Here is a 26,702-nt window from a genome sequence, read left to right on the forward strand (position 1 = left end):
TTTCATGATGTTATGCAATGTATGACTTATAAACGTGAATGTTAAAAATGTAAATGCATAAACACAAAAATAAGAATGCAAATTGTGCAATGCAAATATATGTATGAAAAATGTGTCAATCAAGAGTGATCATCTTAAAACAACTTTCATTGAACACAAAAGTTTTGATACATCAAACAAAATTTTACATATAAGGGATAGCCTTCACTCCTAACTTCTCTATCTCTTTAAAAAGTCAAGTTAATTTCCATTCATGCTCAATAGTTGAGTTGTCAATCTGCTTCAATTCCCTTGTAAAGCCAACTAAGTCTACCAGTTTTTGAGCCACATTGTTTGCTTGGACAACAGCTTCTTTCATGACATTGTCTTTTTCCTATATCTTATATGCCATCTCTCGGAGTTGTAGACAATGTTGTTCATTTTCCCTTGTAAGAGAACCTTTGTGTTCAAAAAGTTCTTGTACAAGATCTCTATAATCATCTACCATCTTCATCAATGTATTGTTCTTGGCTCTAGTGGATTTTAATTCAATATCAATCTCACGCTGATGGATATGATATGAGGCTTCCATGTTGGCTATGACCCTATTCAACATTTAATTTTCAGCTTGACATCTTCTCAATTCAATGACAGATGTATTGCGTCTTTTTTTTGCAATCTGTAAATCATGAGAGAACTTCTTCACTTGATTTTCATGTGTCTTGCAGTTCTTTTTCAGTTTAGTGACCCCTGTTATCCACTCTTCAGGGTATTTCCTATACCAACATTTTTAAAGGCTTGACTGAACTTTTGGAAATCTTTATGCATGTTTTCCATTTTTGTGCTCAATTTATCATTTTCAATATTTAAATGACGCATTTGAGCCTTGTACATCAACAAACTTCTTCCTTTTGGATTCCCCTACTGATACTCTTACCTTTTAACACTTTTGGTATTAATATAGCAGGACCATCAATTACCAAACTAGGTCGATCATTTATCATAAACTCTAAGATTCCATGATCCAAAAGACATTGGACTCGATGTTTGAAGGCAATGCAATTCTCAATGGAATGTCCTTGAGCTCCGGCATGATATTCACAATGAATATTGATATCATACCAATTCAGATACAGAGGTTGCCACAATTTAACATAATGCGGAGCCACTTCTCGCGCTTCAAGTAGCTTCTCGTACAACTCCTTATATGATATAGGGATAACATCAAAATAAGAACCACCTTTTGTCCTGGATTAAACCTAAGTTTCCGACGTCGGGAGCAGACTAAACATCGACGATTTCAGATTGCATGATTTCTTCTCATTTATAGGAGCTTTTACAGTTGTCACCATTTCTTGGGTATCTCCAGATAACTTGTGAATAAGAATGGTGATTGTATATAATTTTTCAAATTGGTTAGGATAAGAAGTCCCTTGTATATCTGAGATTGCAGGATTATATTCATTGAGCTCTATCTCTTTTTGTGCATGAGTCTCTTTTCCTTTGACCAAAAGAGATATTCTACCCATTATCTTGGGCATTTGCTCTCTTATTTCTCGTATCTCCTTTTTCTCTTCAACGGGCATACGATCTTTGGGTGCATAGTTCTCCTCTACCCTCGAAGTTCCCTTAGGATGTCATTCCTTAGCTGTGTTATAGTTTGCTTGATCATGAAACTCTTTATCCATAATCAAAACCTTTTATTTTGATGACCACTCTCGAATCAATATCTTCTAATCATGTCATGATCATGCAATGCAAGCAAAAGAAATCAATATAAACAAGTTAGAGCAAAATGAAATATATCTACAAAATAGATAAAAATAAGAAAAAAAATGGTTAATACCAATTAATGGAAAGAAAATATCTTATCCATCATGGTATCTATATATATCCTGACCTCATGCTTTCTAGTTCCATGCTTTGTTTGGGAAAATAAACCTAACCGCAAGATTTCTAGTTCGCATGTATTTATTCAGAAAAAATCAAATAAATTATAAGAAAAAAATTTAGATTTCATTTCTCCTTTGTGTATATATACAGACAGAGTTTCAGCATTGCCTTAGATCGGGTGAATTTCTATGGTCTATTATATGCAAGGTTTCAGTTCTATGAGTAAAGGTACTCAAATTGTCCTTGTTGGTGCCCCTTGGGCTATCAAACCCTCAATCCTGGTCTATCACAGACTTTCAGATTGAGTTTAATTCGAGAGGGCACATTTCCCTATGCCTGACACGGAGAATAAATTCTCATGAAGATATAGGGAATATAAACCCCGAAAGCTATTTGCTAGGTCTGACACGAAGAATAAATTCTCACGAAGACGTCGCTTTCACTCATACTTAAAAAGGAAAAGAGCTCAAGTATATAGCTTATGTTTATGCAATACACGTGTTGTGTGTGAGGAGAAATTCCCAAACCTTTGACAAACAACAACTTTTAAAAAAATGAATCATAATATCTAAAAATCAATCAAATATAAACATTAGTATACTAGGATATAAAATAAATTGAAAGAAATCAAAAGAATTGTAAATTAAATAAAACTTAATTCTTAATTTCCAACTATCGAGACAAGATATAATTGATTTAGGGCTTAACCAGCGAAGTGATCCTCAGCGGAGTCGCCAAGCTGTCGTAACCGATTTTCGTCCAGGCACAAATATTTCTTGGCGAAAAAAACATGTGAATAAATAAATGGTTTTTAATGAAATGTTTTGGAGTCGCCATCGACTTTTTGGGTTAGGTAAGTCGAATAACTAAAAATCATTTTTTAAAAGAGTTTTTAAGAAAAATCATTTAAAAGATAAATCGGTTTGCGTATAACCAAAAATTTATTCTTTTTAGTAATAAAAATGGATTCATGGTCGATTACGTTTGGGGAAGGATTAACACCCCCACAACGCCCAAAATTGGTACCTTTCGATTATAAATTCTCTGGTAATAGAAATTTAAGAATTCGAATATAAATTTAATTTACGATCCTATTATTCCTAATTCAATCGCATAATTTTAACAACAAATTCTAAGGAAAAATAGGAAATATTCCAATATTTCCAATCGAAGAGAAAATAATCCTTAAAATACTTTAGGACAAATATTTCTCTTTCCGACTGAAATAATAAGAATATGATAATTCCTCCCTGAGAATTTTAGATTGAAATAACTTGATTCGACTAAATATGCATATTTGATTTTTCAGGTTTTATAAATAGGGTATTTATTTATTTAAAATATCCGAATAGAACATCTAGTTACTTTAAGACAATCATTTCTTAATATTTTAAAAATAAATAAATATTATCCTTTCATATTATAAAATTGGTCAAATTATACCTATGAGTCTTTCATGTAAATGTGGCTAATTAATGAAAAATTAAAACTATAGGATTATATTACAAAAATTATGGTCAAAAATGAAAATTATTAATGTATCAGGGATTAAATTGTAAAATATATAAATTAATAGCCCTAATTCAAAATATTATGAAATATAGGTACTATTAGTGCAATTTAACCATAAATAATTAATTTAGGATCAAAATAAAAATTATTAAAACCTAAGGGACTAAATCTGGTATTTTACCTAAATATATATAAATACTGGTAATTACTAAAATATAAATTAAATAAAATTAAAAAACCAAATCGAAATGCACAGAAATTGATTTCAGTGACTAAAATGTACAGGGTATAACTTACAGATACCACATAAATGATTTTTCCATACCCGAAATTACGCACAGACCCCTCCCTAAAACGACGCCGTTCGGGGAGAGGTATTTAAATCCAAAAATCGGCCCTAAGGGCCAAATTTCTCTCATTTTTCATTTTAGCTCTTCATTCTCTCTACAATTCCCTCGTCGGAGGGAATTCGACCACCGCCGGCTGCCGTGCTCCGGCGCTGATGATTACCATTACCCCTAAATTAAAACCCTTATTTTTCTAAACCCAAATCTGAGTCTTTTTTAGGCTAAAGATCAGTAAATCGGCCTAGATATACAAGTTTACCTTAGGTTTTTCGACTCTCTAACGATGTTTTGATGACAATACGGTGAGTCTCTTCCTTTTTATTTGCTTATGTTCTTCATTTTGTTGTTAATTATTGTGTCTTTCGTTGATGTCTGTGTGTATCTTTCCTTATAGGTGGTTGATGGCCTTTTATAGGCCTCGATGATGCTCTCCTCGGACTGGTTAAAGGAGGGTAACCCAGTGAGTCACCAGCTATGCGGTGGCTCACCATAAGACAGTGAGGTGTACGACTCTCCTGGTGCTTCTGGAGTCTTCGGTTGAGGTGGCGACATCGTGGCAGTGGCTGGAGTGGAGCAGTTAGGGCGGCGACCGGAATAGACCCTAGGGTGTAATGCAACCCTAGGGTTTTTGGTGGATGAATCTGGAGATCCAACGACTAATAGGGCTGGCGGTGCTGAAGATAGGGTTTAAAAACCCTAACAGAAACCATAAATGGGTTTTGGGCCTGCTGGGTCATTTTGGTCTGGATCGGTTCTAGGCCTGGATCTGCTGTTGGGTTTCCCGTTCTGGACCGGATCTTGTTAGGCTTCACGGGTCGGATCTACTTCGGGTCAACTTTTGTTAGGTTAACCCGATTTGTCTTCAAATTTGGGCCTTCGGGTTGTTGGGCTTTGGTTGTAATTTGGCCTGTAATTATTTGTAATTAATAATAATAATAATAATAATAAGACAAAACGGGATAAAAAATTAGTGTCTACACACGAGATGATGGGAAGAAGAAGAAGAGTAGAGAACTATTCCCAGACTTATTCTCTTTCTCCTTACTTAACCATTAATAAAATGAGTATTAAATTAATTTCCTTCTAAAAGACCATAATGTCCCTCCATTCTTCCATTCTTACTAATAAGTCTTAAACACAATTTCCTAAATCAATCCTTGTACTTTTCCAATTTATTCAAATTAAACCTCCAAAATTTAAATCATTTCACTATAGTTACTGACCCGATGTTTAGGGTATTACAAGAGAGTACTGGTGGCCGAAGCGTGAACGAAAATGAATTTGTGGGTCTGAATGGGTGAGACAAGGTCACATTTAAACTTTTGCAGTTTGATTTCAATGGCGGTCATGAATCGAGGAATTCATGTCGACTTACATTGCTAGCATGATAGAGAAATTCGAGGGACGATAGCTTTGCGAGCTTTTCTCGGAGGTCGGTAATAACAGACAATAAGATCAGTGGAGGATATCACGAAATTTCGAGGAGAGATGGATCAACACAAAATTTTGAGGGCTTTGCAGTTGAAATCGTCGAGTTCGTCGACAAATTTCACTAAAGAATTGATCTATGCGATGATACATTTACTTCAAAGGACCCTGGAATGGTCGAGTATGGAGAATGATTCATCGTTGAAGTAGGAGTGGGAGGGCGAGGGTGAGGATGAGTAGTAATTTGGGATTAGGGTTTATTAGTAAATTTTAAGAATTTATTTTATTTTTTAAATATTACACATCATAATTTAAAATTAATAAAAAATACATATTATCATTGTATACTAATAAAATAAACCACATCATCTCGCTGTTAAAAAGAAAATAGTTGAGTAACCAAAAAAATCTAATGTATAAAGTTCAGTAAGCTAATTGAAAAACTTGAAATTACGGTGAGCAAAATAGGAAAGAGAGTAAAATTTAGTGAGTACTCGTGTAATTTACCCTTAATTTAATTATTGGTGGCATTGGAACAGGGAAACCGACACTTTTGCTTTAACAGCAAGAATTTGTATAGGTTGGTTGATTTTAACATTGAAACTAGTTCATTTAATTTTGTTATTTTGAAAGCTTAAGTAATCATTTCACTGTTTTTCAACTACCCTATGAGAACGACACATTTTCATTAAGTTTTAACTTGCTTTTAAATTAATGTAATACAAATGATTAATATGTTAATTTCGTTTATAGATTAATTTTTTTAATTTAATTGATATCATTATTATCATGATATATATACGATGATACAAATTTATATATTTTTAAATGGGATAAAATCGAGTTACATAACGTAAAGCTCTCTTAGTTTTATATGGATTTATGATCGTTGGATGATTGAAAATAAATGGTTGAGATTAAAAGTATAAAATATGAAGATTATCACTTGGGAGAAAAAAATAAGGAGTTAATTTCAGCCTTTTATTTCACTCATCCAACGGTCTTAAATCTTTATACAACTAAAGAATTTTACACTGTGTAAATAGATTATAACTCATTTTAAATATATTTTCTATTTTTATATATGGGAAGAAACTTAGAGATAAACTTTATGTTAAATTATAGTAATTTAAAAAAAATGAAAAAACAAATAATTGTTAAATTTTTATATGAAAAATAAAGGAGGCCTATGGTTGACTTTTAGGGATATAAGAGAATCGGGAAACCTTAGTCTCCCGCCCTTAATTACCCGATTAAATTCCACGTGACATAATTAGGACATTGATGCAAGCTTTAATTCTAGGGTTTGGTCAAACATTATCTGATAATTCTTGTCCTTACAAAATATAGTATGGGCCATATATTTGATTGCCAACAACCCTCAAAAGCTATATAATCATAATCATAATCATAATCAAGAAACATTAACCCTAAAATCATGTGAAAGTTACATCAGTACAACTGTAACTTTATTATCGGATACTAATTAATAACCATTAATTCTATTTAATCTTTTTGTTAAATAAAATCTTAATTTTAATTCATAAATAAAAAATATTATGTAATACTAATTATAAAGAATGCAATGGAAACTCTTATAGCAGAATTCAGTAATTTTAAGGGAAAACAATCGACCTACCAAAGCCATAAACACCTGTCAACTTTTTCCAATTTTGTTAACAGTTTCCACTAACGTAAAAAAGAATAAAAACAAAAACCCAAATTACAAAATTGGGAATTTTTTTATGCTTGTAACTGTTTATATACATATATATTGGTGTAAAATGATAATGTTATAGTCACAGGCAATGTACATATAAAGCAAGCGTGTGTGGCTTTGGATTCTTCTGGCTATTGGCTAATCGTGCTGCCAGCTTTTGCCTTGGTTATGAACTAATGGCTAAATAAGTAATAAATCTACAACAGAAAAAAAAACAAGAATAAGAAGAAAAGGCGTGTTAAAACAAGCCATTTTTTAATTGTGGGAAGGGACCAGTTTGGAGAAAGATGTTGAAGAATTGGAGGAAAGCTTTGATTTTGGTGCTGTTTACAGTCTGCATTATGGGGTTTAAGGCTGGATTTGTCAATGGCGAAACGGATCAAGGAGATGGTTAGTGTTACTTTGTTTTGCTTTTCTGATTTATTGTTTTTAGATTCATTTATTTTGTAGTTGCTTGCTTTTTCATTGCCGAATCTGTGGTATTTGGTTGGAATTTGCTTTCTGCTTTGCTTATCTGTTTTGAGCTGCTCGTGGCTTAAAATGGACTTGTTTAATTGCAATGGCATTTTAACTTTGTCGTTGGTGTTTATTTTGGCCTTGATTATCTTTTTTTTTTTTTTGGCGTTTCTCTTGATTGCTGCTGACCAGACTACCTTAATGGCTATAACTTGCTGAACCTATACTGGCAATCGAAATGATTCAGTTAGAGATTAACTCCGAAAGTCATGGCACTTTATGTCTGCCTATATAATCTTAACATTTGATAAGCTCTATCTATTTGTAGATTTTGTTTTGGATTAGGTTTTTGCTGATAGTTATCAATAAAACCTCTTTCTATTAATGGTCCAATCCAATCGGGGATATATTTTATCCTGCAGCTGCCAAAAACAATTTTCCAAAATGTTGAAATGGAAATATTGGGGGATGGGTTTGATTCACATCCCAGTTTTCTGCTTAGAGGTTGATACTTGAAACTGAGATGAATTAGTTTTCGGATTCCTGGTTTCATTTTTGTTCTAATATTTCTAGCTAAATGTTGTGCCTAGAAGTGTTGTTTAATGGAGGTTTAGCTTTAGCTGGTCATGTTGTTTAATGGAAGTACTTATAATTAGAAATTATCTCCTTGTGTTACTCATTCTGCATGTTGGGATGCTTGATGTGCAGCGTCTGCTCTAGGGGCTATGTACAGTGCTTTAAATTCACCACAGCAGCTAGCCGGGTGGACCGCTAGCAACGGTGATCCATGCGGGCAGTCCTGGAAAGGTGTTACTTGCTCAAACAAACGTGTCACCGAAATGTGATCTTCTGTTATCCACTTATCCCTGCTTTACTTTGAGAGATCTTACCATACATCTTGCTAATATTAACTACATTATGTTCTTCTATCGTCTTTTTCTCAGTAAACTGTCGAATCTTGGACTTTCCGGGACAATGGGTTACAGCCTTCAAAGTTTGACATCATTGAAAGAATTGTAAGAAATCTGTAATCTTTAATAGTGTATCGTTTTGTTCTATGTTCATCATCTGATTCAGACTGATGTTTTGACAAAACCTGCAGGGACTTGAGCCATAACAACCTTGCTGGAGACATACCATATAATCTTCCTCCAAACTTGCAGCGATTGTATATTTCATTTGTGCATTTGTTTCCTTTTCATTTTCTTTTCTTTAAATGATTTATATATAATGTTCATCCGAATGCAGAAATCTCGAATCTAATCAATTTACCGGAGGCGTCCCTTTTTCCATCAGTCTGATGTCTTCTCTTCAATACCTGTAAGTAATGTTCCAAATATTCATCTCTCCATACGAGGTCCTTAGAGTTAGACATTTAAAACTTTTAACCCTCTTTTCTTTTCTGCTTTCCTATTTCTGGAAAATTCAGGAATCTTGCTCATAACCAGCTGCAGAATGCCTTGAGCGACATGTTCGGATCGCTTTCATCCCTCTCCGCATTGTAAGATGTTCACATTATACAATGTTTAATTGCCCGTCTTTAAGCTATTTTAACCGAAAGACCTAGTTACATTTTATCTTTATTCCTTGCTTCAGGGATCTCTCTTTCAATTCTATTACCGGTTCTCTACCCGAGAGTTTTAAGAATCTTACCAATATAAGCACTATGTAAGTATTAGAGGAGATATCTTTTGTAGAACGCTTTATATGATGTATTTTCCTTATATGTATTATTTACCCTTCTGTAGGTACTTGCAAAACAACCAGTTTTCGGGAACTATCGATGTCCTTGCAAATCTTCCCCTTGATAAACTGTGGGTAACCAACATACCATTGTGAAATTTCTAGATGTCATATATTGTTTTCTTATTATATAATTACCCTATGAGACTGCAGTTTGTGATAGTTGTTGTTCTTTTTTGGTGTCACAGAGATGTTTCCAATAACCGGTTTACCGGCTGGGTTCCTGATCAATTGAAAAGTATCAATTTGAAGTACGTGTTCGACCACATTGTTAACTTTTGAGGTTTCTTATGGTTTCGAAGAAAATTCTTTGTAATTTCAATCTGGATAATCTTTATGACAGGACTGACGGTAATTCATGGAGCTCAGGGCCTGCACCCCCACCTCCACCTGGTACTCCTGCTACTAGAAGCACCAGAAAGCACAAATCTGGTAGCAATGGTTCCAAATCGGGTGGTGGTTCCAGTGGTGGGAGTAGCAGTTCAGGAATTGGAGGTGGAGTCATAGCTGGAATAGTGATATCAATCCTCATTGTCGGAGCTATTGCAGTGTTCTTTTTGGTGAAGAGAAGATCCAGGAGGTCGTCCTCGGATATTGAAAAACTCGATAATCAACCCTTTGCTCCTCTTGCATCTAATGAAGTGCAAGGTAACTCTTGTAGTCTACTGAATTGATGCCAAGTCTTTCGGCTTTTAACACATTTTATAGTTCTCTTGATCTAACTCTTTGTTTATCATGCATGAAATTGTATTGCAGAAATAAAATCCATGAAGTCTTCATCTTCATTTGACAGCCAGGCCCTTGATACACCCCTTTCAATAAATCTTCGACCCCCTCCTGTCGAACGTCACAAATCATTAGATGAAGAAGAGTTCAATAAAAAGCCTATTGTTGTTAAGAAAGCTGTACCACCTCCAACAAATGTTAAATCATATTCAATAGCAGACCTCCAGATGGCTACAGGCAGTTTCAGTGTTGAAAATCTTCTCGGTGAAGGGTCTTTTGGACGTGTTTATCGAGCTCAGTCTGGCGACGTCAAGGTAGAATCTTGCTGCATATAAAATCCATAGTCAAGTCATAATAAATGGAGCATTTTCTGTGCTTGAATTTTTATAGCTATTTCAATTTTTTACATGCTCTAACTTGAGAAATAATCTTTTCATCTGCATATTTAATCTTCTAATCACCGATATCATCGACCTTCATAAGTTCCTCCCACCCCCCCAATTGTTTGCCATTTTATTTCCTTAAATTCTTTTAGAAATGTTATACTCGGTACTCACCTAGCAGGTATCTTGTGTTCATACTGCCATAGGTTCTTGCTGTGAAGAAAATAGATTCATCAGCTCTTCCCAGTGGAATGTCTGACGATTTTATGGAAATGGTTTCAAATATTTCCCAGTTGCATCACTCAAATGTGACGGAGCTGGTCGGATATTGTTCGGAGCATGGACAGCACCTCCTTGTCTATGAGTTCCACAAAAATGGTTCACTTCACGACTTCCTGCATATACCAGATGAGTACAGCAAGCCATTGATTTGGAACTTGCGAGTCAAAATTGCTTTGGGGACTGCACGCGCACTAGAGTAAGTCAGAAATTCAGTCGGGCAATTATAGCTATTATTCGTTGTAGAATTTTTGCCCATTCGTATTACTGGACCCGTTCGAACCTTGCAAAGTCAGGTAGTTTCTGATGAGGTTAACAATATCGGCAGTATTAGTTATGTCCGACTGATTATGGTTTCGAATTAACCATTTCTAAGTTGCTAGCAGATTAAGCAGAGTACATGTTGACTATTAGGAATCTTTAAATATTCGTTAAGATCGAATACATACTATGTGCTGCTGTAAAGTCATCTAGGAAGTTGAAACTTTCATTCCTGCAGTGATTATATATATTGCAAATGAGCAATGGTGACTCGGAATTCTTAAAAGGATCTTTTTATGCTTCAGGTACCTGCATGAAGTTTGCTCGCCATCCGTCGTTCATAAAAATATCAAGTCAACAAACATCTTACTTGATGCTGAGCTCAATCCTCACCTTTCTGACTCAGGCTTGGCAACCTTTATTCCGAACGCAGATGAGGTACATTTTGTACTGTGTTAATGCTGAAAGTGACTGATGAGAATCCAGAATATGAAAATACCTTGACCTATATTAACCATGGTCAAAGACTCAATGTACCGTAAGGGTTTCAGTTGTTACTCGCGTACGTACTGAAATCGTCTCACTTTGGTATGCAGGTATTAAATCGTGACGATGCAGGTTCTGGATACAGTGCACCGGAGGTTAAAATGTCTGGCCAGTACTCTCTAAAGAGTGACGTTTACAGTTTTGGAGTGGTTATGTTGGAGCTTCTCACTGGACGTAAGCCGTTTGACAGGTGAGGAATAATTGTCTGAAAGTCGGGTAGTCCATTCATGGTGTTAGCTTCCTGTTAGTTAACCACAATTCTAACTATCATGTGACTGTTTTATTACAGCACAAGGCACAGACTAGAGCAATCTTTGGTTCGATGGGCAACACCTCAGCTCCACGACATTGATGCTCTATCCAAGATGGTTGACCCGACACTTGAAGGGCTTTACCCGGTTAAATCTCTCTCTCGTTTTGCAGATGTCATTGCTCTTTGTGTCCAGGTAATGCCTTGACTGAAAAACGAAATACTTGTGTTTGTTCGTGTTTTTGCCTTAATTAACTCTAGTATCAAAGTACGTGTTCCTAACATATAGGAAGACGAGAGAACTTGTTAAATGCAAGTCACCAATGTAGACATAAACTGATCTTTTTTACTTTCTTTCTTTGGTGCAGCCGGAGCCCGAGTTTCGGCCACCTATGTCGGAAGTGGTCGAAGCATTGGTTCGGCTCGTGCAGCGAGCTAACATGAGTAAGCGAACAACAGGGACGGACTAAGGTGCATCTCCGCGAACCAACAACGCCAATGATACACATGACTGCATGTAATGACTAAAGATCTCTTGCTTGATTGTTTTGGTGATGAGAACTTTGAGATTGTAATCATGTTCAAATGTTTTATTTTTGGGGTTCATTGTAAAATAATTATACGTCCCTTAACTTTAGTTTTGGTTTCAATTCAGTCCCTGCAGTTTGTAATATGTTGCAGTATAGTCCAACTGGTGATACCCTCGAATTGAAATTCTTTCACCCTTCTGTACATGTACTTTTAGAGTTTTTATCCCTCTAAAATAAAAAGGCATGCAGTATTCTCTTAATTATTTTCTTTCGTACTCATAAATCAAAGAATATTACGTGTTCATCTCCCTTGTTCGCCAATGATCAACGTCCTCTTTTACCAGTAAGGCTCGACTATCGTCTGTGTTTCCATTTGCATTCCAACCCCTTTGTTTCTTTGACTAGTCAGAAACCCTTAGAATACGTATGTTTCCTCCATCAATGGCCATCGATTTCAAGACCCTACGGTGGCCTTCGGAGGAGGGAACTTGTACCTTTGCCTCCACCACGGTTAATTGTGACCACCACGATGCACCACACCCAAGCCAAAGTCTTAAGCTAAAACTAAATTTGGAAATTGGTTCACCTTTGAATTAGTCTGGGTACTCAAATGTTCTTGGTTTTATTAAAATGTCTTTGAACACATTTGAAGAAAATTCTTTTTGTTGACTGAATGATTATTGTCTTGTACTTGTTCTAGAATGTGAATATTTTGGTTCCAGTCTTGTTGTGAATAATGATCAGTGATGAGCGATAATTGACTGACAGATAATTGTAAAAGTGATGATTTTTTTTTTATGGAAAAATGAAGAAGAATTTAGTGTTAAAACGATATATAATCTAAAGGTTCAGTGACTAATGGTATAATTTAACCATAAAATTATACAAAGCCCACATTTCTTTGGCAAAAATTAACTTATATATATATACGTATATAAAGATAGCTGAACATATTCAACCCAGAGACGGCCGATTGAGAGGTTTCGAATTCGACGGCGAACCAGATTAACCCCCTCACTTTTCTGTAACAGTTGCAGTTTCCGCTAGAGATTCGAAAGAATGGCACCAGAACCAGAAGATGACATTAAGGACGAGAAGAACCCCCGGCCTCTTGACGAAGACGATATTGCACTCCTCAAAACCTATGTAATTTAGCTCTCTTTCTCTCAGCATGTCGGCTATAGGAGATTGCTTCCATTTTTTTATATTATATTATCTGTTCTGTTGAGAAGCGATCATAGGATCTACCTCTAATTTCTAGGGTTTTTGAAAGAAATGGGCATGGTAATTTTTATGCTCCGGGTTTTTTATTTAGGTCTTTTGATAGTTTTTAATTAACTACAAATTTCGTTTCATATTTGCAGGGTTTAGGGCCTTATTCAAAGAGCATCAAGAAAGTTGAAAAGGAGATTAAGGAAATGGCAAAGAAAGTAAATGATTTATGCGGTATGCGATTTACCCCTTGTCTTAGGGCTTGTGTTGCTGTTTTCGAAGCTATTTGTTGGCTGCATTTACCTATTTTCTTGTATTATTTAGATTAACTTTTTTTGTTACCCCTTGTCTCAGGGCTTGTGTTGCTGTTTTACGAAGCTATTTGTTGGTTGCATTTATCTGTTTTCATGTATTATTTAGATTAACTTTTCTTTTTGTTGATAAGTGTCTAGTTTGCAACTCTTACCAGCTATATTAATGTAGCATGCTAGCTTGTATTATCGCATAAAAATTCTGCACTGGTTGTGGTCTATGAAGCATAAACTAGTTGCTCCTTCCTTTTTGTCCCTAGATTCAATGGTTCCTGGTTTCTGACCAATGTTCGCTGGGAAACTCTTTCCTTATTTCATAAAAATTTAGGATTTTTACATTTATGCAATATCTTTAACCATTGCAGTGTTTTCTTTTTTTATTTTTAGCTGCTAAGTGCTAACATAACATATTACATCATTGTGTTTGGCAGATATGGCTTTTCATGTTGGGGTATTGAGTTAATATTCAATTATTTTATTTTCTAGTTTACCATTGGAATTTCAACCTTCAAATTATTGTTTGTTAGCCACCATTATGATTTGTTGCAATATATGTCTATTTTTAACGTATTCATGTTTTTATGCTGGCCTACTTTGCAAAATAGGCATCAAGGAGTCGGACACTGGATTAGCAGCTCCTAGCCAATGGGATCTTGTCTCTGATAAACAGATGATGCAGGAGGAGCAACCGCTTCAGGTATTGTTAGAATGAGTTTTTATAGAACTGTGTATTTATGTTACCCTTTTATTACTTTGTTGATTATTTGTTTCATCCAGGTGGCTAGATGCACAAAAATCATTAATCCTAATACAGAAGATGCCAAATACGTTATTAATGTTAAACAAATTGCCAAGGTATGTATTATTAAAATAGTTTCTCAAACAAATATGTTTTTAACGTCAAAACAAATGTTTGTCAGTCTGATTATTGAACTTAAACATTCTTGAGTTAACATAGTTTCTTATTCAGAAGAAAAATAAACATAACATTCTTTTGGTCTGATATGCTTATGGATTCTAATTGCAGTTTGTTGTTGGGCTGGGTGACAAAGTTTCCCCAACCGATATAGAAGAAGGCATGTGTGTGGGGTAAGTTTTCAGTTTCCTGAAAGATCTCATGTTGAATCTTGTTTACAGATGTAGATTTTTATTTATTCTTGTACCCTTTGCCTAAAGTATTATATCATGTAAATGGTTTATTTCTCACTGCAGTTACATTGCTGCCTACATTTTTAGGGTCCGAAATATTTTTTGATTGATATGTAGTTGCAATATGGGTAGAATGTATAGATTATTTGCTTGTTGCCACCACCATTGGGGGCATATGGAAAACCCTTGGGCTTTGCCTACCGTGGTTTTGTACCACCATTGATTTCTCCTTTTGGCATTTTTCCCCTTAGAGAGAGATTCAACCTTGAGGACTTTACAGCATCTAGCACTGTAGCCAGGAAATGATCATTCGGTAAATTGTCACCAAGCATAACTATTCAAGCTATTCTTATGATACATTCATCTTATTTTGTAAGAAGGATAACGTGTAGTTGTTACTAAAAAATGGTAGTAGCATTTTATTCTATGCTTTTTATGAGTTTTCATTAATTCCTTCATTTTTTTTCTTATTGGAAGCAAATCATGTTCTTTGTCCTTGTATATTATTTTCCTTTATCATGTATCAGCTTCTTATTAGCTCCTGATTGTTATACTGCCTTTGCAGTGTTGATCGAAACAAATATCAGATACAGATTCCCTTACCTCCAAAAATTGACCCTAGTGTCACCATGATGACTGTGGAGGAGAAACCAGATGTGACATATAATGATGTCGGTGGATGTAAGGAACAGATTGAGAAGATGAGGGAAGTGCGTGACACTTCTTTTTAATATGTACTGTCGCACACAAATTTGAAAACCTGCAGACTCTATATTGATGGGTTATGTTCCTTTAGGTTGTGGAGCTGCCCATGCTTCATCCTGAAAAATTTGTCAAGCTCGGGATTGACCCTCCTAAGGGTGTTCTTTGCTACGGTCCTCCAGGAACTGGTAAGACTCTTCTTGCAAGAGCTGTTGCAAACAGAACTGATGCTTGCTTCATTCGTGTTATTGGAAGTGAGCTCGTTCAAAAATACGTCGGTGAAGGAGCTAGAATGGTTCGAGAACTGTTTCAGGTTATAACCTGATAACTGTCGATGCTTAAGTTTTCTCTTGAAGTTATTCTATATTACATTTTCATTTTGACGTTTTTGAATACTGCAGATGGCTCGATCAAAGAAGGCATGCATTGTATTCTTTGATGAAGTCGATGCCATTGGAGGTGCACGTTTTGATGATGGTGTGGGTGGAGACAATGAGGTTCAGCGTACTATGCTCGAAATTGTCAACCAGCTTGATGGTTTTGATGCTCGTGGAAACATCAAAGTCCTGATGGCAACGAACAGGTTGAAATTGCTACCTATAATTTGAACTATATATAAGCATCATATCACCTTTTCCCCTTTTAAGACATTCCCAACCCGGGTATAATGTCCACAAAAGGTTTAATTTGATTTATTCTACAAAGGATTTGAATGTGCACAGGAGATGTTTATGGATTTGATATGTCCTTTATTTTTGTTGATATTCCAGGCCGGACACTCTAGATCCTGCATTGTTACGTCCTGGACGATTAGATCGTAAGGTTGAGTTTGGTCTCCCCGATTTGGAGAGTCGGACACAGATTTTTAAAATTCACACAAGAACAATGAATTGTGAGCGCGACATTAGATTTGAACTTTTAGCCCGGCTTTGCCCAAATTCTACTGGTAAAATCACGGGAAGTTTCTCGTTTATTGTTGGACATACTCCACTTTGTTTTATATCGACATTTCTTGGTTTTTATTCGCAGGAGCTGATATAAGAAGTGTGTGCACTGAGGCTGGAATGTACGCGATTCGGGCTCGAAGAAAAACAGTAACAGAGAAAGATTTCCTTGATGCGGTTAACAAGGTCATCAAGGGATATCAAAAGTTTAGTGCAACACCAAAATACATGGTTTACAATTAGCCCGGAGATCGGTCTCAACTCCCAAAACACATGTATGTGGGTTACAATCAAGGGATATCATGTTCAATTGTATTGGTTTTCGTATTTGCCTAAACCTTTGGTATTCTATGTTTTACTTGTTGCAATTTCTTAACCTGTTCTCTGGCTTTTGTAATGATGACTACTCCCATTGGAAAGCTGGTAAGAATCAAGCAGCACTTTCTTCTTAATCACATTGCAATAGTTGAAGAGAATAAAATAAAATGTGTTTCAACACCAGGTTCCTCAAATAGAGAGAAATTTGTTTCTCAAGGTTAAGCATATATGAGCTTAGCCATTGAAGTACCCTTGGCTTCATGGTGGGAATCATTATGCTCAGATTCGTTCCCTTCCAAGTCCAAAACAATCGGTAGGAGTAATCCGAAAAAAGTCAAAGGAGCTTCTTGCTTCCCTGCAACAAGACAAGAATGACACCAAAAATCAGGGATATCACATTGTACAACTACGAATTCAGTATTGTTTAACCATCTACATTTTACTGCAAGTGCAACTCTTGGTACAAGCATGAAGAACAGAACCACAACTAAAAGCACTTTAAAATGCAGAAAACAAAGGGTTCATTGAGACCAATCCAAGCCTTGTTCATTTATAACAAAAACCATGTGATAAAAACACAGCAGTCAAATGCATATCGAAGATTGATGCAGACATGAAATGTAAATATGATGTGTGGGGATTAAAAGCTATACCTGGTCTGATGCGAAATCGACAAAACTATTATGTATGGAGATGTAGGGGATTGAACCCTGTACCTCCCAGGTGCAAAACAAGCGCTCTACCATTTGAGTTACATCCCCAATTGATTCTTGATTATTTTTAATAATATTTCTTGTTTTATTATATATCGGATTAATTTGATTTTGATCAACTACACAATTCGGCCAATCTTAAAACACCAGGAACATCAAAGGCAAATGCTAGGTAAACCCAGGCTTAACGGAAAACTAATGCAAAATGAAAGGAAAATAGAATATGAAAGCCTTGTTTTGTATTTATTCGTTTCATGTTATGAACAAGAGTGTAGCATTTCAATTCGCAGAACCTATATGCTACATTTAACAAAATCAAAATTATGCTGAATGGAAGCTGTGGGTTCTGATGCAGAATGGTCAATGGATCATCTGATATTGCACCACTTCTTCACTTTAATTGGGAATCTGGCCCTCATTATGACCCCTTTTACTCCTTTAATAAATGTTTACAACTTATGAATCAAACGGGTATTGGAAATGAATGGAAGCAAAAGGATGTGTATGTGCAAAGGTTTCGAGCAACAGGGAAAAATATTATCTTTACTAATAAGCTTAAGCTTCACCCTGTTTGTCCATGGTTCTTAAAATGACCTTTAGCAGACGATTAAGGATCTTAAAAGATATATATTTTGTGGAAAAAAAAACCAACAGTTCAATGAAGAAAGAAGATGGTATTGTTTGTAAAGGAATGAGTAAGTCAAGAGGTTCGATTTGATGAAATGTTAATAAAAAGCTATTTTTTAAAAATATTTTAAGAGGACAAAAAGGAAAAGAAGCTTTGACTATTCAATTCTTTCGTTTCTAATAAAACTTAAATTTGTTAGTATTTATTATCAAATTTAGTTTTATTCTATTTGTAGGTTAATTAATTTCAGTAGATTTGTTTTAATGCAAAAAGTGGTATATTGGTAGTATTTATTTTCTTCTTTAATTTTGGACTCAATTATGTAGACAATTCATATGTTTGATCGTCTCTTTATCTCAAAATGTTGAAAAAGGTTTCAACTTTGACAATTTTTTTTTTTCAATTTAGTCTCTGAAATTTGTCCAAATTAATTCCTAGACTCTGCAAAATTTCCCATTTTAGTTTGATTACAAGACACTCCAAGGGTGTTACATCAAAGTGACCAAAAATCCAAGTTTAATCTAAAGACTAAATTAAGAAAAATTACCAAATTCAGCCCATGTTTCCTACAATTGTTTGAATTTTCAACAATTATTGGCTGGCCACCGAATTAACTTTTCGGAGCCGTAAAATGTCCTCCGCGAAAGTTGAACCGGAGGCTCCGATGAACACACTTGCCATAGCACAAATGGTCTTATCCAGTATAGCTTCCACCTTCAAGATGAAGATTAAGAGCAAAATTTAGATTGATCTAAACGAAATAGCATCGATATGGATAGTAATGTTAAATGCAGTTCGGGTGCCTGATCATTGATTTACAAACTCTTTGTATCTGAGTCAACCTGCAAATAATTAACAGATTGGACCGAAATCTAGAAAATCATGAACTCATAAGGGTTTTAGGGCTTAGAGTCTTTGATGGCGAGAGGACTAACTATTTTAACAGTCGAGTAGAATAGAATATGGGATTGTTTGAAAAACAGAACAACTCATATAGTTCTTAGTATCGAGTTCTCACCTGATGATCACCCTCAAGGCCGTGTCTGTATAACAAGGCATCCCATTTTTCAGCTGAATTACGAGGAGGACGTTTAACCAGTGGTATAATCTTCCCATTCAGAACAATCATTGATTGTAGCAAACCGGTTTCGCTTTCTGCTGCATCTGTTGAAAGGTATATAACTGGAGTGCTGGCTTTTTCAACCATTCGAGTAATGCAATCCGCAGCTTGAGGAATAGGGTAAAAGCTTCTTGGCTTTTTATCATTGCTGAGAAATAAGAAAGCAATGTTAGTGGCAGTTTACACAAATCAAAACCAATCATGAGCACAACCCTTTCGACTCAGTGGAAATTCTAAATAACTATGGACAGGCTCTTCCGTGCTCTAGTGAATTTCCAAACACTTTGAAATCGAAGCCTATAGACTCTTAATACTCCATACCGGGAAACAACTCTTAATCAAACATCATTTTGATGTTCTACCTTCTATTCTCTAGCATATTACCATTGCTTAGAAGTAAAGATCCATACTTTCCTAGGCAAGAACTCGCAACAAAATCGAAAAACATACCAGAACTTAAAGAAGCCATGTCATCGGAAATGAAGGGCAATAAAATTACGGCCCAAATACGTCTGAATGAACCGTTCAGTAGTCATCAAGATAAGCTTACTCGGCTCTATCAATGCCTTACACTTATGCGCAATCGGACGCAACACCCAATCTCTCTCCACATTCGCAAAATAACTTCTCCTCCACATCCTTAGCCGTTTTTCGACACGGATTCTTAACATCCTCATTCTTCCAAGCAGCCTCCAATTTCGCCATCGAAATTCCCAAAGACTTCAGCTTCTTCAAATGCTCTTCGTCAATGAAACACGGCTGCTGGCTCGAAGAATAGCAAATGAATTTATCAATGCGAGCGTGATGCTTCCTCATTCTCATGAATTCTTCGAAGGGAACAACAGCTTTTTTCCCAATACAATCGTTAATGTGCTCGATATCCAGAACTCGGTGGTACTGATAATCAAATCTCGAACTCGGAATCACCAATGCCCGATTCAAAACCGCCGAGAAAAAAATGTGTTTCTCTAAACAAATCAAATGGTTGCTCATCTGACCCAACAAGCAAATCGGGAACAAGAATTTATTGAGTTTTGGTCTCCACTCGATTGTTCTTCTTTCGGAAAATCTCTGGTCGACTTTTCTGCAACCCTGGAAACCGTACCCGGAGGAATTGGAATCCAAAGCGGTGTCGTTTTGAAGGGTGTTCCCCGTTTTGTAAGGGGACAAAAGGGTTTGCTGGATGTGTTTGTTAAACGTGATCTGAGTGAGTAATGCGGTCTTGATATCTTCAAATTGGACGGCCATGATGTTGTTATTAGAGCCAACGAAAGTGTGATTCCAGAGAGAAAGAAGAGAGCTTCGCAGTTGATTCAACAAGTGGAGAGCTTGGATTCATCCGACACCGTATTGAATTTGAAGGAGGAGATGTCAGAAGTGAAGAGAGAGCCGATATCGACGGAGAACTAGATTAAGACGATGAGGAGAGGAAGCACGAGGGCGAAGAGATAAGCTTTGTTGAAGGCGAGCTTGGGACGACGTCGCATTTTCGGTTCTTCCTCTTCGACATGGAAACTGGATCTTGGGGTGTCGTTTTGGTGGGTTAATTTGTGACTGTCGTCCTCTTCTTCGGATAAATACTAGTCCATTGTTAGATTAAGAGCACGATGGCAAACGGGCGGGTCGGGTGCGGATACCCCCTCCTCATCATCATACCCACCTAATATTTTTGAATCTACCATCCGCCTATTATCCATGATGGGTACAAATTTTTAAATCCACACCCGCCCACGCGGGTATATTCTCAAATCCATCCCCACTACCCACTAGCGACGTACCCGTCTAGACCCGCCTGATAGCAAACTTAAGTTATACATAAGCAACAAACATAAAAAAAACATGTCTATTAAGAAACATAATAAAATAATCCAAGGATTATATGAATTAAGTGTTAATATAGATCTTAAAGTACATAAACACACCATAATAAAAGACATAATTAAAGTCTAGAAACATAAATGACAAACACATAATGTTTTTGTTCTTTGGCACAACATTCTAAAATTTCAGGCAATGCTTGTGACATCTGATACTCCAATATTACAATCATCATTCTCTATTTCTTCCAATTGAGAGCGCTCCAATTTAAATTCACTACTACCTACATATATAATTGAAAATAAAACTAATATAAGTTAGTAACTATACTTTAATAAGATAATTAAGCACAATTTGACAACTAATATCAACTAAATAATAATATTACTTTTAATATCGGCCCAAAATCAATTCTGAACACACATTAATGCCACATCATTTGTACTAAGCAAAAACATACACCGCAAGTCATAAATATTCAGTTGTAATGACAACAATTTAGCCATTAATTCCTCACACCGAGATCTCTTAGTATCCATTAAGCTAAATCCAAATATTGAAGATATATTGGATTGAACAGTGCATTGTCTTCAAGTTCATTAATCAGTAAGCAAAAAGAAGTACCCATAAATCATCTAAACCCAAAATTCAAAAATTTCTGCTTTAAAACATAAAACCTATTTTCCAGGATTCAACTCTTACCCAGACCAAAAACAACATCTTTTACAAAAAAGGAAAAAGAAATGATAACAAGCTTACAAAAACTGCAACTTATTTATAAAAGTAAACTAGAGCTAAGCTTTAGAAACATAACCTGCCAATATCAGTGGAAGCTGGAAACAGAGAAAAGCCAGGAACCCCAACAGTGATTGGTGTAAGCGTACACCTATCGAGTGCAAGAATATTGATAACCTTTCAGCTAAAGATATCGATCAGCTTAGGAAATGATATTGACAAAGCTATTGTTGTTAAGGTAGTTTCTGTAAGCGAAAAGGAAAATATGAGTTGATTGAGTTGGATTTAGTTGTAAATAATGCATCAATAGTAATATAAAGGAAATAACTAAATCAATTGATAGAACATATCACTCATTAAAATTCACACAATCAAAACAAACAAATCACCAGATTGAAGAAACGTATTGAAGAGTGGAGACAGGAAATATCGGCGCAATAAAATTAAAGACTAAAGAGGTATCATATTAAAGATTAAATATCTCTAATATTTGGTTAAATTATATGTTATACCTTATACAATATTAGAATTTTAAATTAGTCTCTAAAATTACACCTAAATTCATAATGGTCTAAAATTTAATGGATATTTAACTGAGCGGGCGGATGCGGGGCGGGTGGATGCGGGGCGGATGCGGGGCCGGTAATGTCTTAAACCTATTATCCGCCCACCACCCGCGACGGGTACCACTTTCTAAATCCACACCCGCCTACTACCCGCTAAAATTGTACCCATCCCCGCCTCAATTGGAGCGGATGCGATACGAAATCTACGAAACTGACCCGTTTGTCATCCCTAATTAGGAGTGAGCGAGCGAGTGGAGGAGTGAGTCAATGACTGAGTCTGTGATTATATATCGGTACTTGAGAAAAATGAAAATCTGGGTTTCCGTGATTATTGGCTTATAATTTAGGGATTTGATTCAGAAAGATTTATCGACCTTTTTTGATTCCTATTCTGAGTGGAGTTGGAGGTGACGCAGGTTGGGGAGGAAGGAACAATCGGTGAAAGAAAAAACCGACAAACCACCGGCCACAATCCAACATGGAAACGACATCGTAGTATTCCCTCACAAGTCACAGCATCAGATATTGCCAAGTAGCTAAAACGACAGGTCGCAGCATTGCTATACACACGTGGACGTGGACCGTGTCATTTGAAGTAAATTATATATTTAAATTCAATCAAATTATTTCATTAATTCTTACATAATATGTAAGTTATTAATGTAAGTTATGAATTAATTCATATAATTAAAATTAGAGTAAAGTACCCAAATGACCCCTCATTATAAAACATTACTTTATGATTATTAAAATTAGAAATGATCATTTAACTATATAATTTGTATTTTTTAGTCTTCGACTATTAAAAGTTATAAAATAGTCATTTGACTATATGTTTCAAACTCGTATTTTTCTGTTAAACGATTGTCGGCGTTCTAAACTAGACGTTAACTTGTTAGTTGTGATATGATAAAATATGATCTCAAATCTTAATCATGTCAACGTCCAATTTCGACTGTCATTAATTTTTTAATGAACAATGACGAGTTTGAAACATATGAATAATCGAATGACGATTTGTAACTTCTAATAATCAAGAAATTGAACAAACCAATGCTTGTATTTAGAGAACAATTTTATAACTTTTAACAAGCAAGAGACTCAACAAAGCAAAGGGACCATTTATGTATTTTGTTTAAAGTTAATTCGGTGGCCAGCCAACAATTGTTAAAGATTCAAAGCAATTTTCGGTGGGGTTTGTTGGCAGAAGAAACTTTCGGTGCAAGTGGGCAGAAATTGTTGAATTTCATGCTTGGGATTATTGCACTTTAGTCCCTGCACTTTAGGATATTTTTATAGATTAGTCTTTAAGCTTCAACTATAAATACTCTTACCCATTTAGCTTCAAAATCATCTCAAATCATTTCTTTCTCTCAATACTAGAGAGCTTTCTTTTGAGTTGGGAATGTTTTGTAAATACCTATAAATTTTCTCTCTTTAGTAAAAGATCTGCAGCAGTCCGGAGACGTACGCATAATTGGCGAAACTCTATTATCAATTTCGGATATTATTTTTCCGCTTTTATTTCCCATTCTCACTAATCTAGTTATAGGGAAATTACTCATTTATTTCTCAATAACTGGTATCAAGAGCTTTTGGTGGTTACTTTTGTCATTTTTTCTACGAGGTTACTATTCACATGAATAGTGAATTTCATGAATGGTAAAATTTGGTCGGCGATACGAGTTTGTCGACGGATGTGTTCTAATACACGGTGGTTCGCAAGAATTGTCAGAAACGATATAAAAGAAGCCATATTCGAGTGGGAGCGATGGCTGTAGACGAAGAGAATGTGAAAATTGAAAAGTTCGATGGTGCGAACTTTGGCTTTTGGAAGATGCAGATTAAAGATTTTATGTACCAGAAAAATCTATATCAACCTCTCTCAGGAAAGCAACCAGAGGGCATGAAGAATGAAGACTGAGCTATTCTCGACAGACAAGCCCTCGGAGTTATCCGACTGACGTTATCTCGCAATGTTGCTTTCAACATAGCAAAGGAAAATATCACTACGGGTTTTATGATGGCTCTCTCCAGTATGTATGAGAAGCCATCGGCCTCAAACAAAAGTTCACTTGATAAAGCGATTATTCAATTTGCGGATGGCGGAATAGGCATCAGTGGCTCAACACCTAAATGAACTCAACACAATCACAACCCAATTGATGTGAAATTGAATTCGATGATGAAGTTCGAGCTTTAATTCTCTTATCATCTCTACCAGACAGTTGGAATGCTACTGTTACAACATTCAGTAGCTCGTCGGGAAATATTAAATTGAAATTCAAAGATGTTCGGGATCTGGTATTGAGTGAAAAAATTTGACGGAGAGAATCGGGTGAAGCATCAAGCTCCTCAGCCTTGCACACGGAGTTTAGAGGGAGAACTTCATAAAGAAATTCAAATCGTGGCAGATCGAAATCCAGAAGGGGAAAATCAAGAATGGGAAAGAAAGATTTTAACTGACAAAGGAGACAGGTGATGCCATGATTCTAAGTGTCAACAGTCCGATTGAATCATGGATCTTGGATTCAGGGGCATCTTTCCACTCCACCCCATGCCAAGAAATCATGGAGAACTATGTCAGTGGTGATTTTGGGAAGGTTCATCTAGCTGATGATGAAACCTTGAAGATCGTCGAAAAATGAGACATCCGATTAAAGTTGTCAAACCAGACCACCTGGAAGCTGAAAGGAGTGAGACATATTCCTGGCCTCAAAAGAAATTTGATTTATGTAGGACAGCTTGATGGAGAAGGATATAGTACAAAATTTTCAAGCTGTGAATGGAATATTACCAAAGGAATACTCGTCATTGCTCGTGGTAAGAAGACTGGTACTCTCTATGTAACCTCAAATTTAGAGAATATCATTGCAGTAGCAGATGCTAATGGAAAATCAAACCTATGGCACCAAAGGCTTGGCCATATGAGCGAGAAAGGGATGAATACACTTTTGTCAAAAGGGAAGTTGTTGGATCTAAAGAATATAGATGTCGGACTATGTAAAGATTACATCTTTGGCAAACAAAAGAAAGTCAGTTTTGCAAAGATTGGCAAGACACCCAAGGCTGAAAAGTTAGAGTTGGTTCATACTGATGTATAGGGACCATCTCCAGTTCCATATCTTGCAGGCTCACTATATTATGTCACCTTCATCGATGATTCTACAAGGAAGGTGTGGGTTTATTTTCTGAAAAAGAAATCAGAAGTCTTTGATAACTTCAGAAAATATAAGGTCATGGTGGAAAATGAGACTAGTCTGAAAGTCAAGCGGTTGAGGTATGATAATAGAGAAGAGTATAGAAATAGCAGATTCAAAGAATTTTGCTCAAACAATGGGATCAAGATGGAGACAACAGTTTCCATGACACCGCAGCAGAATGGCGTAGTAGAGGTCATGAACATGACTCTGAATGAACGTGCCAGAAGCATGAGGATACATGTCGGATTGCCCAAATTTCTATGGCCTGAAGCTATCAACACTGCAGCTTACCTGATCAACCGTGGGCCCTCAATTCCATTGGATGGTGGAATACCAGAAGAAGTTTGGAGCTAGAAAGAAATAAACATTTCACACTTAAGAGTGTTTGGTTGTATTTCTTATGTACACATAAATTCTGCTCAAAGAAGTAAACTTATTGCTAAGTCCAACAAATGTGCCTTTGTTGGTTATGGTGGTGATGAGTTCGGTTATCGGTTTTGAGACAATGAAAATTGAAAGATCATCAAAAGCAGAGATGTCATTTTCAATGAGAATGTGATGTACAAAGACAGGTCAACCATAGAATCAAGTAGCTCCAATACAAAGCTGAAACAAAGAAATTTGCTGAGTTTGTGGAGATTTCTAAAAATGATGTTCAGATCAGTCCTGAAGCAGTTCAAGAAGAACTAGGCACACCAGAACTAAGACGTTCCTCCAGAATTCCTAAACCAACCCATCATTATTCACCTTCTTTGCACTACTTGTTGCTGACTGACAATGGTGAACTAGAGTGCTATGATGAAGCAATGTAGGTGAAGGATTCAGTCAAGTGGGAGTCTTCCATGAAAGATAAGATGAACTCTCTTATGTCAAATCAGACATGAGAATTAGCTGAATTACCACCAGGCAAGAAAGCTCTCCATAACAAGTAGATTTACAGGATCAAAGAAGATCACGATGGGAGCAAACGCTACAAAGCAAGATTGGTTGTCAAAGGTTTTCAACAAAAATAATGTATTGACTACAATGAAATTTTCTCTTCAGTCGTGAAGTTGTCTACAATCAGACTGATGTTGAAAATTGTAACTGTAGAGAATCTACATCTTGAGCAATTTAGATGTGAAGACAGTTTTCCTTCATGGTGATTTGGAGGAAGAAATCTATATGAGGCAGCCAGAAGGGTTAATAGAGGTAGACAAGAAAAACCTGGTATGCAGGTTGAATAAGAGC

General features: G+C 35.9%; 2 protein-coding genes, 1 long non-coding RNA gene and 1 pseudogene across 4 annotated transcripts; 2 read left to right on the forward strand and 2 right to left on the reverse strand.

Annotated features, from left to right (window-relative positions):
* Window positions 1-7,111: 7,111 nt before the first annotated feature.
* Window positions 7,112-12,252, forward strand: LOC120121219 (protein STRUBBELIG-RECEPTOR FAMILY 6-like). Of its 2 annotated transcripts, none has more exons than XM_039140636.1 (16): window positions 7,112-7,269; window positions 8,044-8,176; window positions 8,280-8,351; window positions 8,438-8,503; window positions 8,584-8,655; window positions 8,765-8,836; window positions 8,932-9,003; window positions 9,084-9,149; window positions 9,267-9,329; window positions 9,422-9,726; window positions 9,835-10,118; window positions 10,394-10,665; window positions 11,033-11,165; window positions 11,324-11,463; window positions 11,563-11,719; window positions 11,892-12,252. In XM_039140636.1, exons 1-16 carry the CDS (start codon window positions 7,167-7,169, stop codon window positions 11,991-11,993), a joined length of 2,112 nt encoding a protein of 703 aa, XP_038996567.1. In that variant the 5' UTR covers window positions 7,112-7,166; the 3' UTR covers window positions 11,994-12,252. The 2 variants fall into 2 exon arrangements, with proteins under 2 accessions (XP_038996567.1, XP_038996568.1); XM_039140637.1 differs by having other exon boundaries at window positions 9,267-9,322; window positions 9,418-9,726.
* Window positions 9,973-10,406, reverse strand: LOC120121223. Its single transcript, XR_005515975.1, has 2 exons — window positions 10,298-10,406; window positions 9,973-10,174 (listed from the first exon to the last, which is right to left on the reverse strand). It is a non-coding gene; the product is annotated as an uncharacterized LOC120121223 (long non-coding RNA).
* An 860-nt stretch (window positions 12,253-13,112) lies between the features above and the next one.
* On the forward strand, window positions 13,113-16,823 carry LOC120121221 (26S proteasome regulatory subunit 7A-like). The gene is made up of 10 exons (XM_039140638.1): window positions 13,113-13,199; window positions 13,418-13,499; window positions 14,182-14,273; window positions 14,354-14,431; window positions 14,604-14,665; window positions 15,291-15,435; window positions 15,522-15,740; window positions 15,829-16,010; window positions 16,198-16,373; window positions 16,457-16,823. The coding sequence occupies exons 1-10, from the start codon at window positions 13,113-13,115 to the stop codon at window positions 16,612-16,614; spliced, it is 1,281 nt and encodes a 426-aa protein (XP_038996569.1). The 3' UTR covers window positions 16,615-16,823.
* Window positions 16,824-18,676: 1,853 nt separating this feature from the next.
* Window positions 18,677-20,746, reverse strand: LOC120121222 (annotated as a pseudogene).
* Between the last annotated feature and the right edge of the window lie 5,956 nt (window positions 20,747-26,702).

Source organism: Hibiscus syriacus, unplaced genomic scaffold (assembly GCF_006381635.1).
Source record: "Hibiscus syriacus cultivar Baekdansim isolate YM2019G1 unplaced genomic scaffold, ASM638163v2 tig00110365_pilon, whole genome shotgun sequence".
Taxonomy (NCBI): Eukaryota; Viridiplantae; Streptophyta; class Magnoliopsida; order Malvales; family Malvaceae; genus Hibiscus; species Hibiscus syriacus.

Bases quoted from the DNA above. Each gene is read 5' to 3' on its own strand.
- LOC120121219 (XM_039140636.1), top strand. From the start codon at position 7,167: ATGTTGAAGAATTGGAGGAAAGCTTTGATTTTGGTGCTGTTTACAGTC. The intron at 8,656-8,764 runs GTAAGTAATGTT...TGGAAAATTCAG, and splicing joins ATGTCTTCTCTTCAATACCT to GAATCTTGCTCATAACCAGC. The intron at 9,727-9,834 runs GTAACTCTTGTA...ATTGTATTGCAG, and splicing joins TGCATCTAATGAAGTGCAAG to AAATAAAATCCATGAAGTCT.
- LOC120121221 (XM_039140638.1), top strand. From the start codon at position 13,113: ATGGCACCAGAACCAGAAGATGACATTAAGGACGAGAAGAACCCCCGG. The intron at 14,274-14,353 runs GTATTGTTAGAA...TGTTTCATCCAG, and splicing joins AGGAGGAGCAACCGCTTCAG to GTGGCTAGATGCACAAAAAT. The intron at 15,741-15,828 runs GTTATAACCTGA...TGAATACTGCAG, and splicing joins TGGTTCGAGAACTGTTTCAG to ATGGCTCGATCAAAGAAGGC.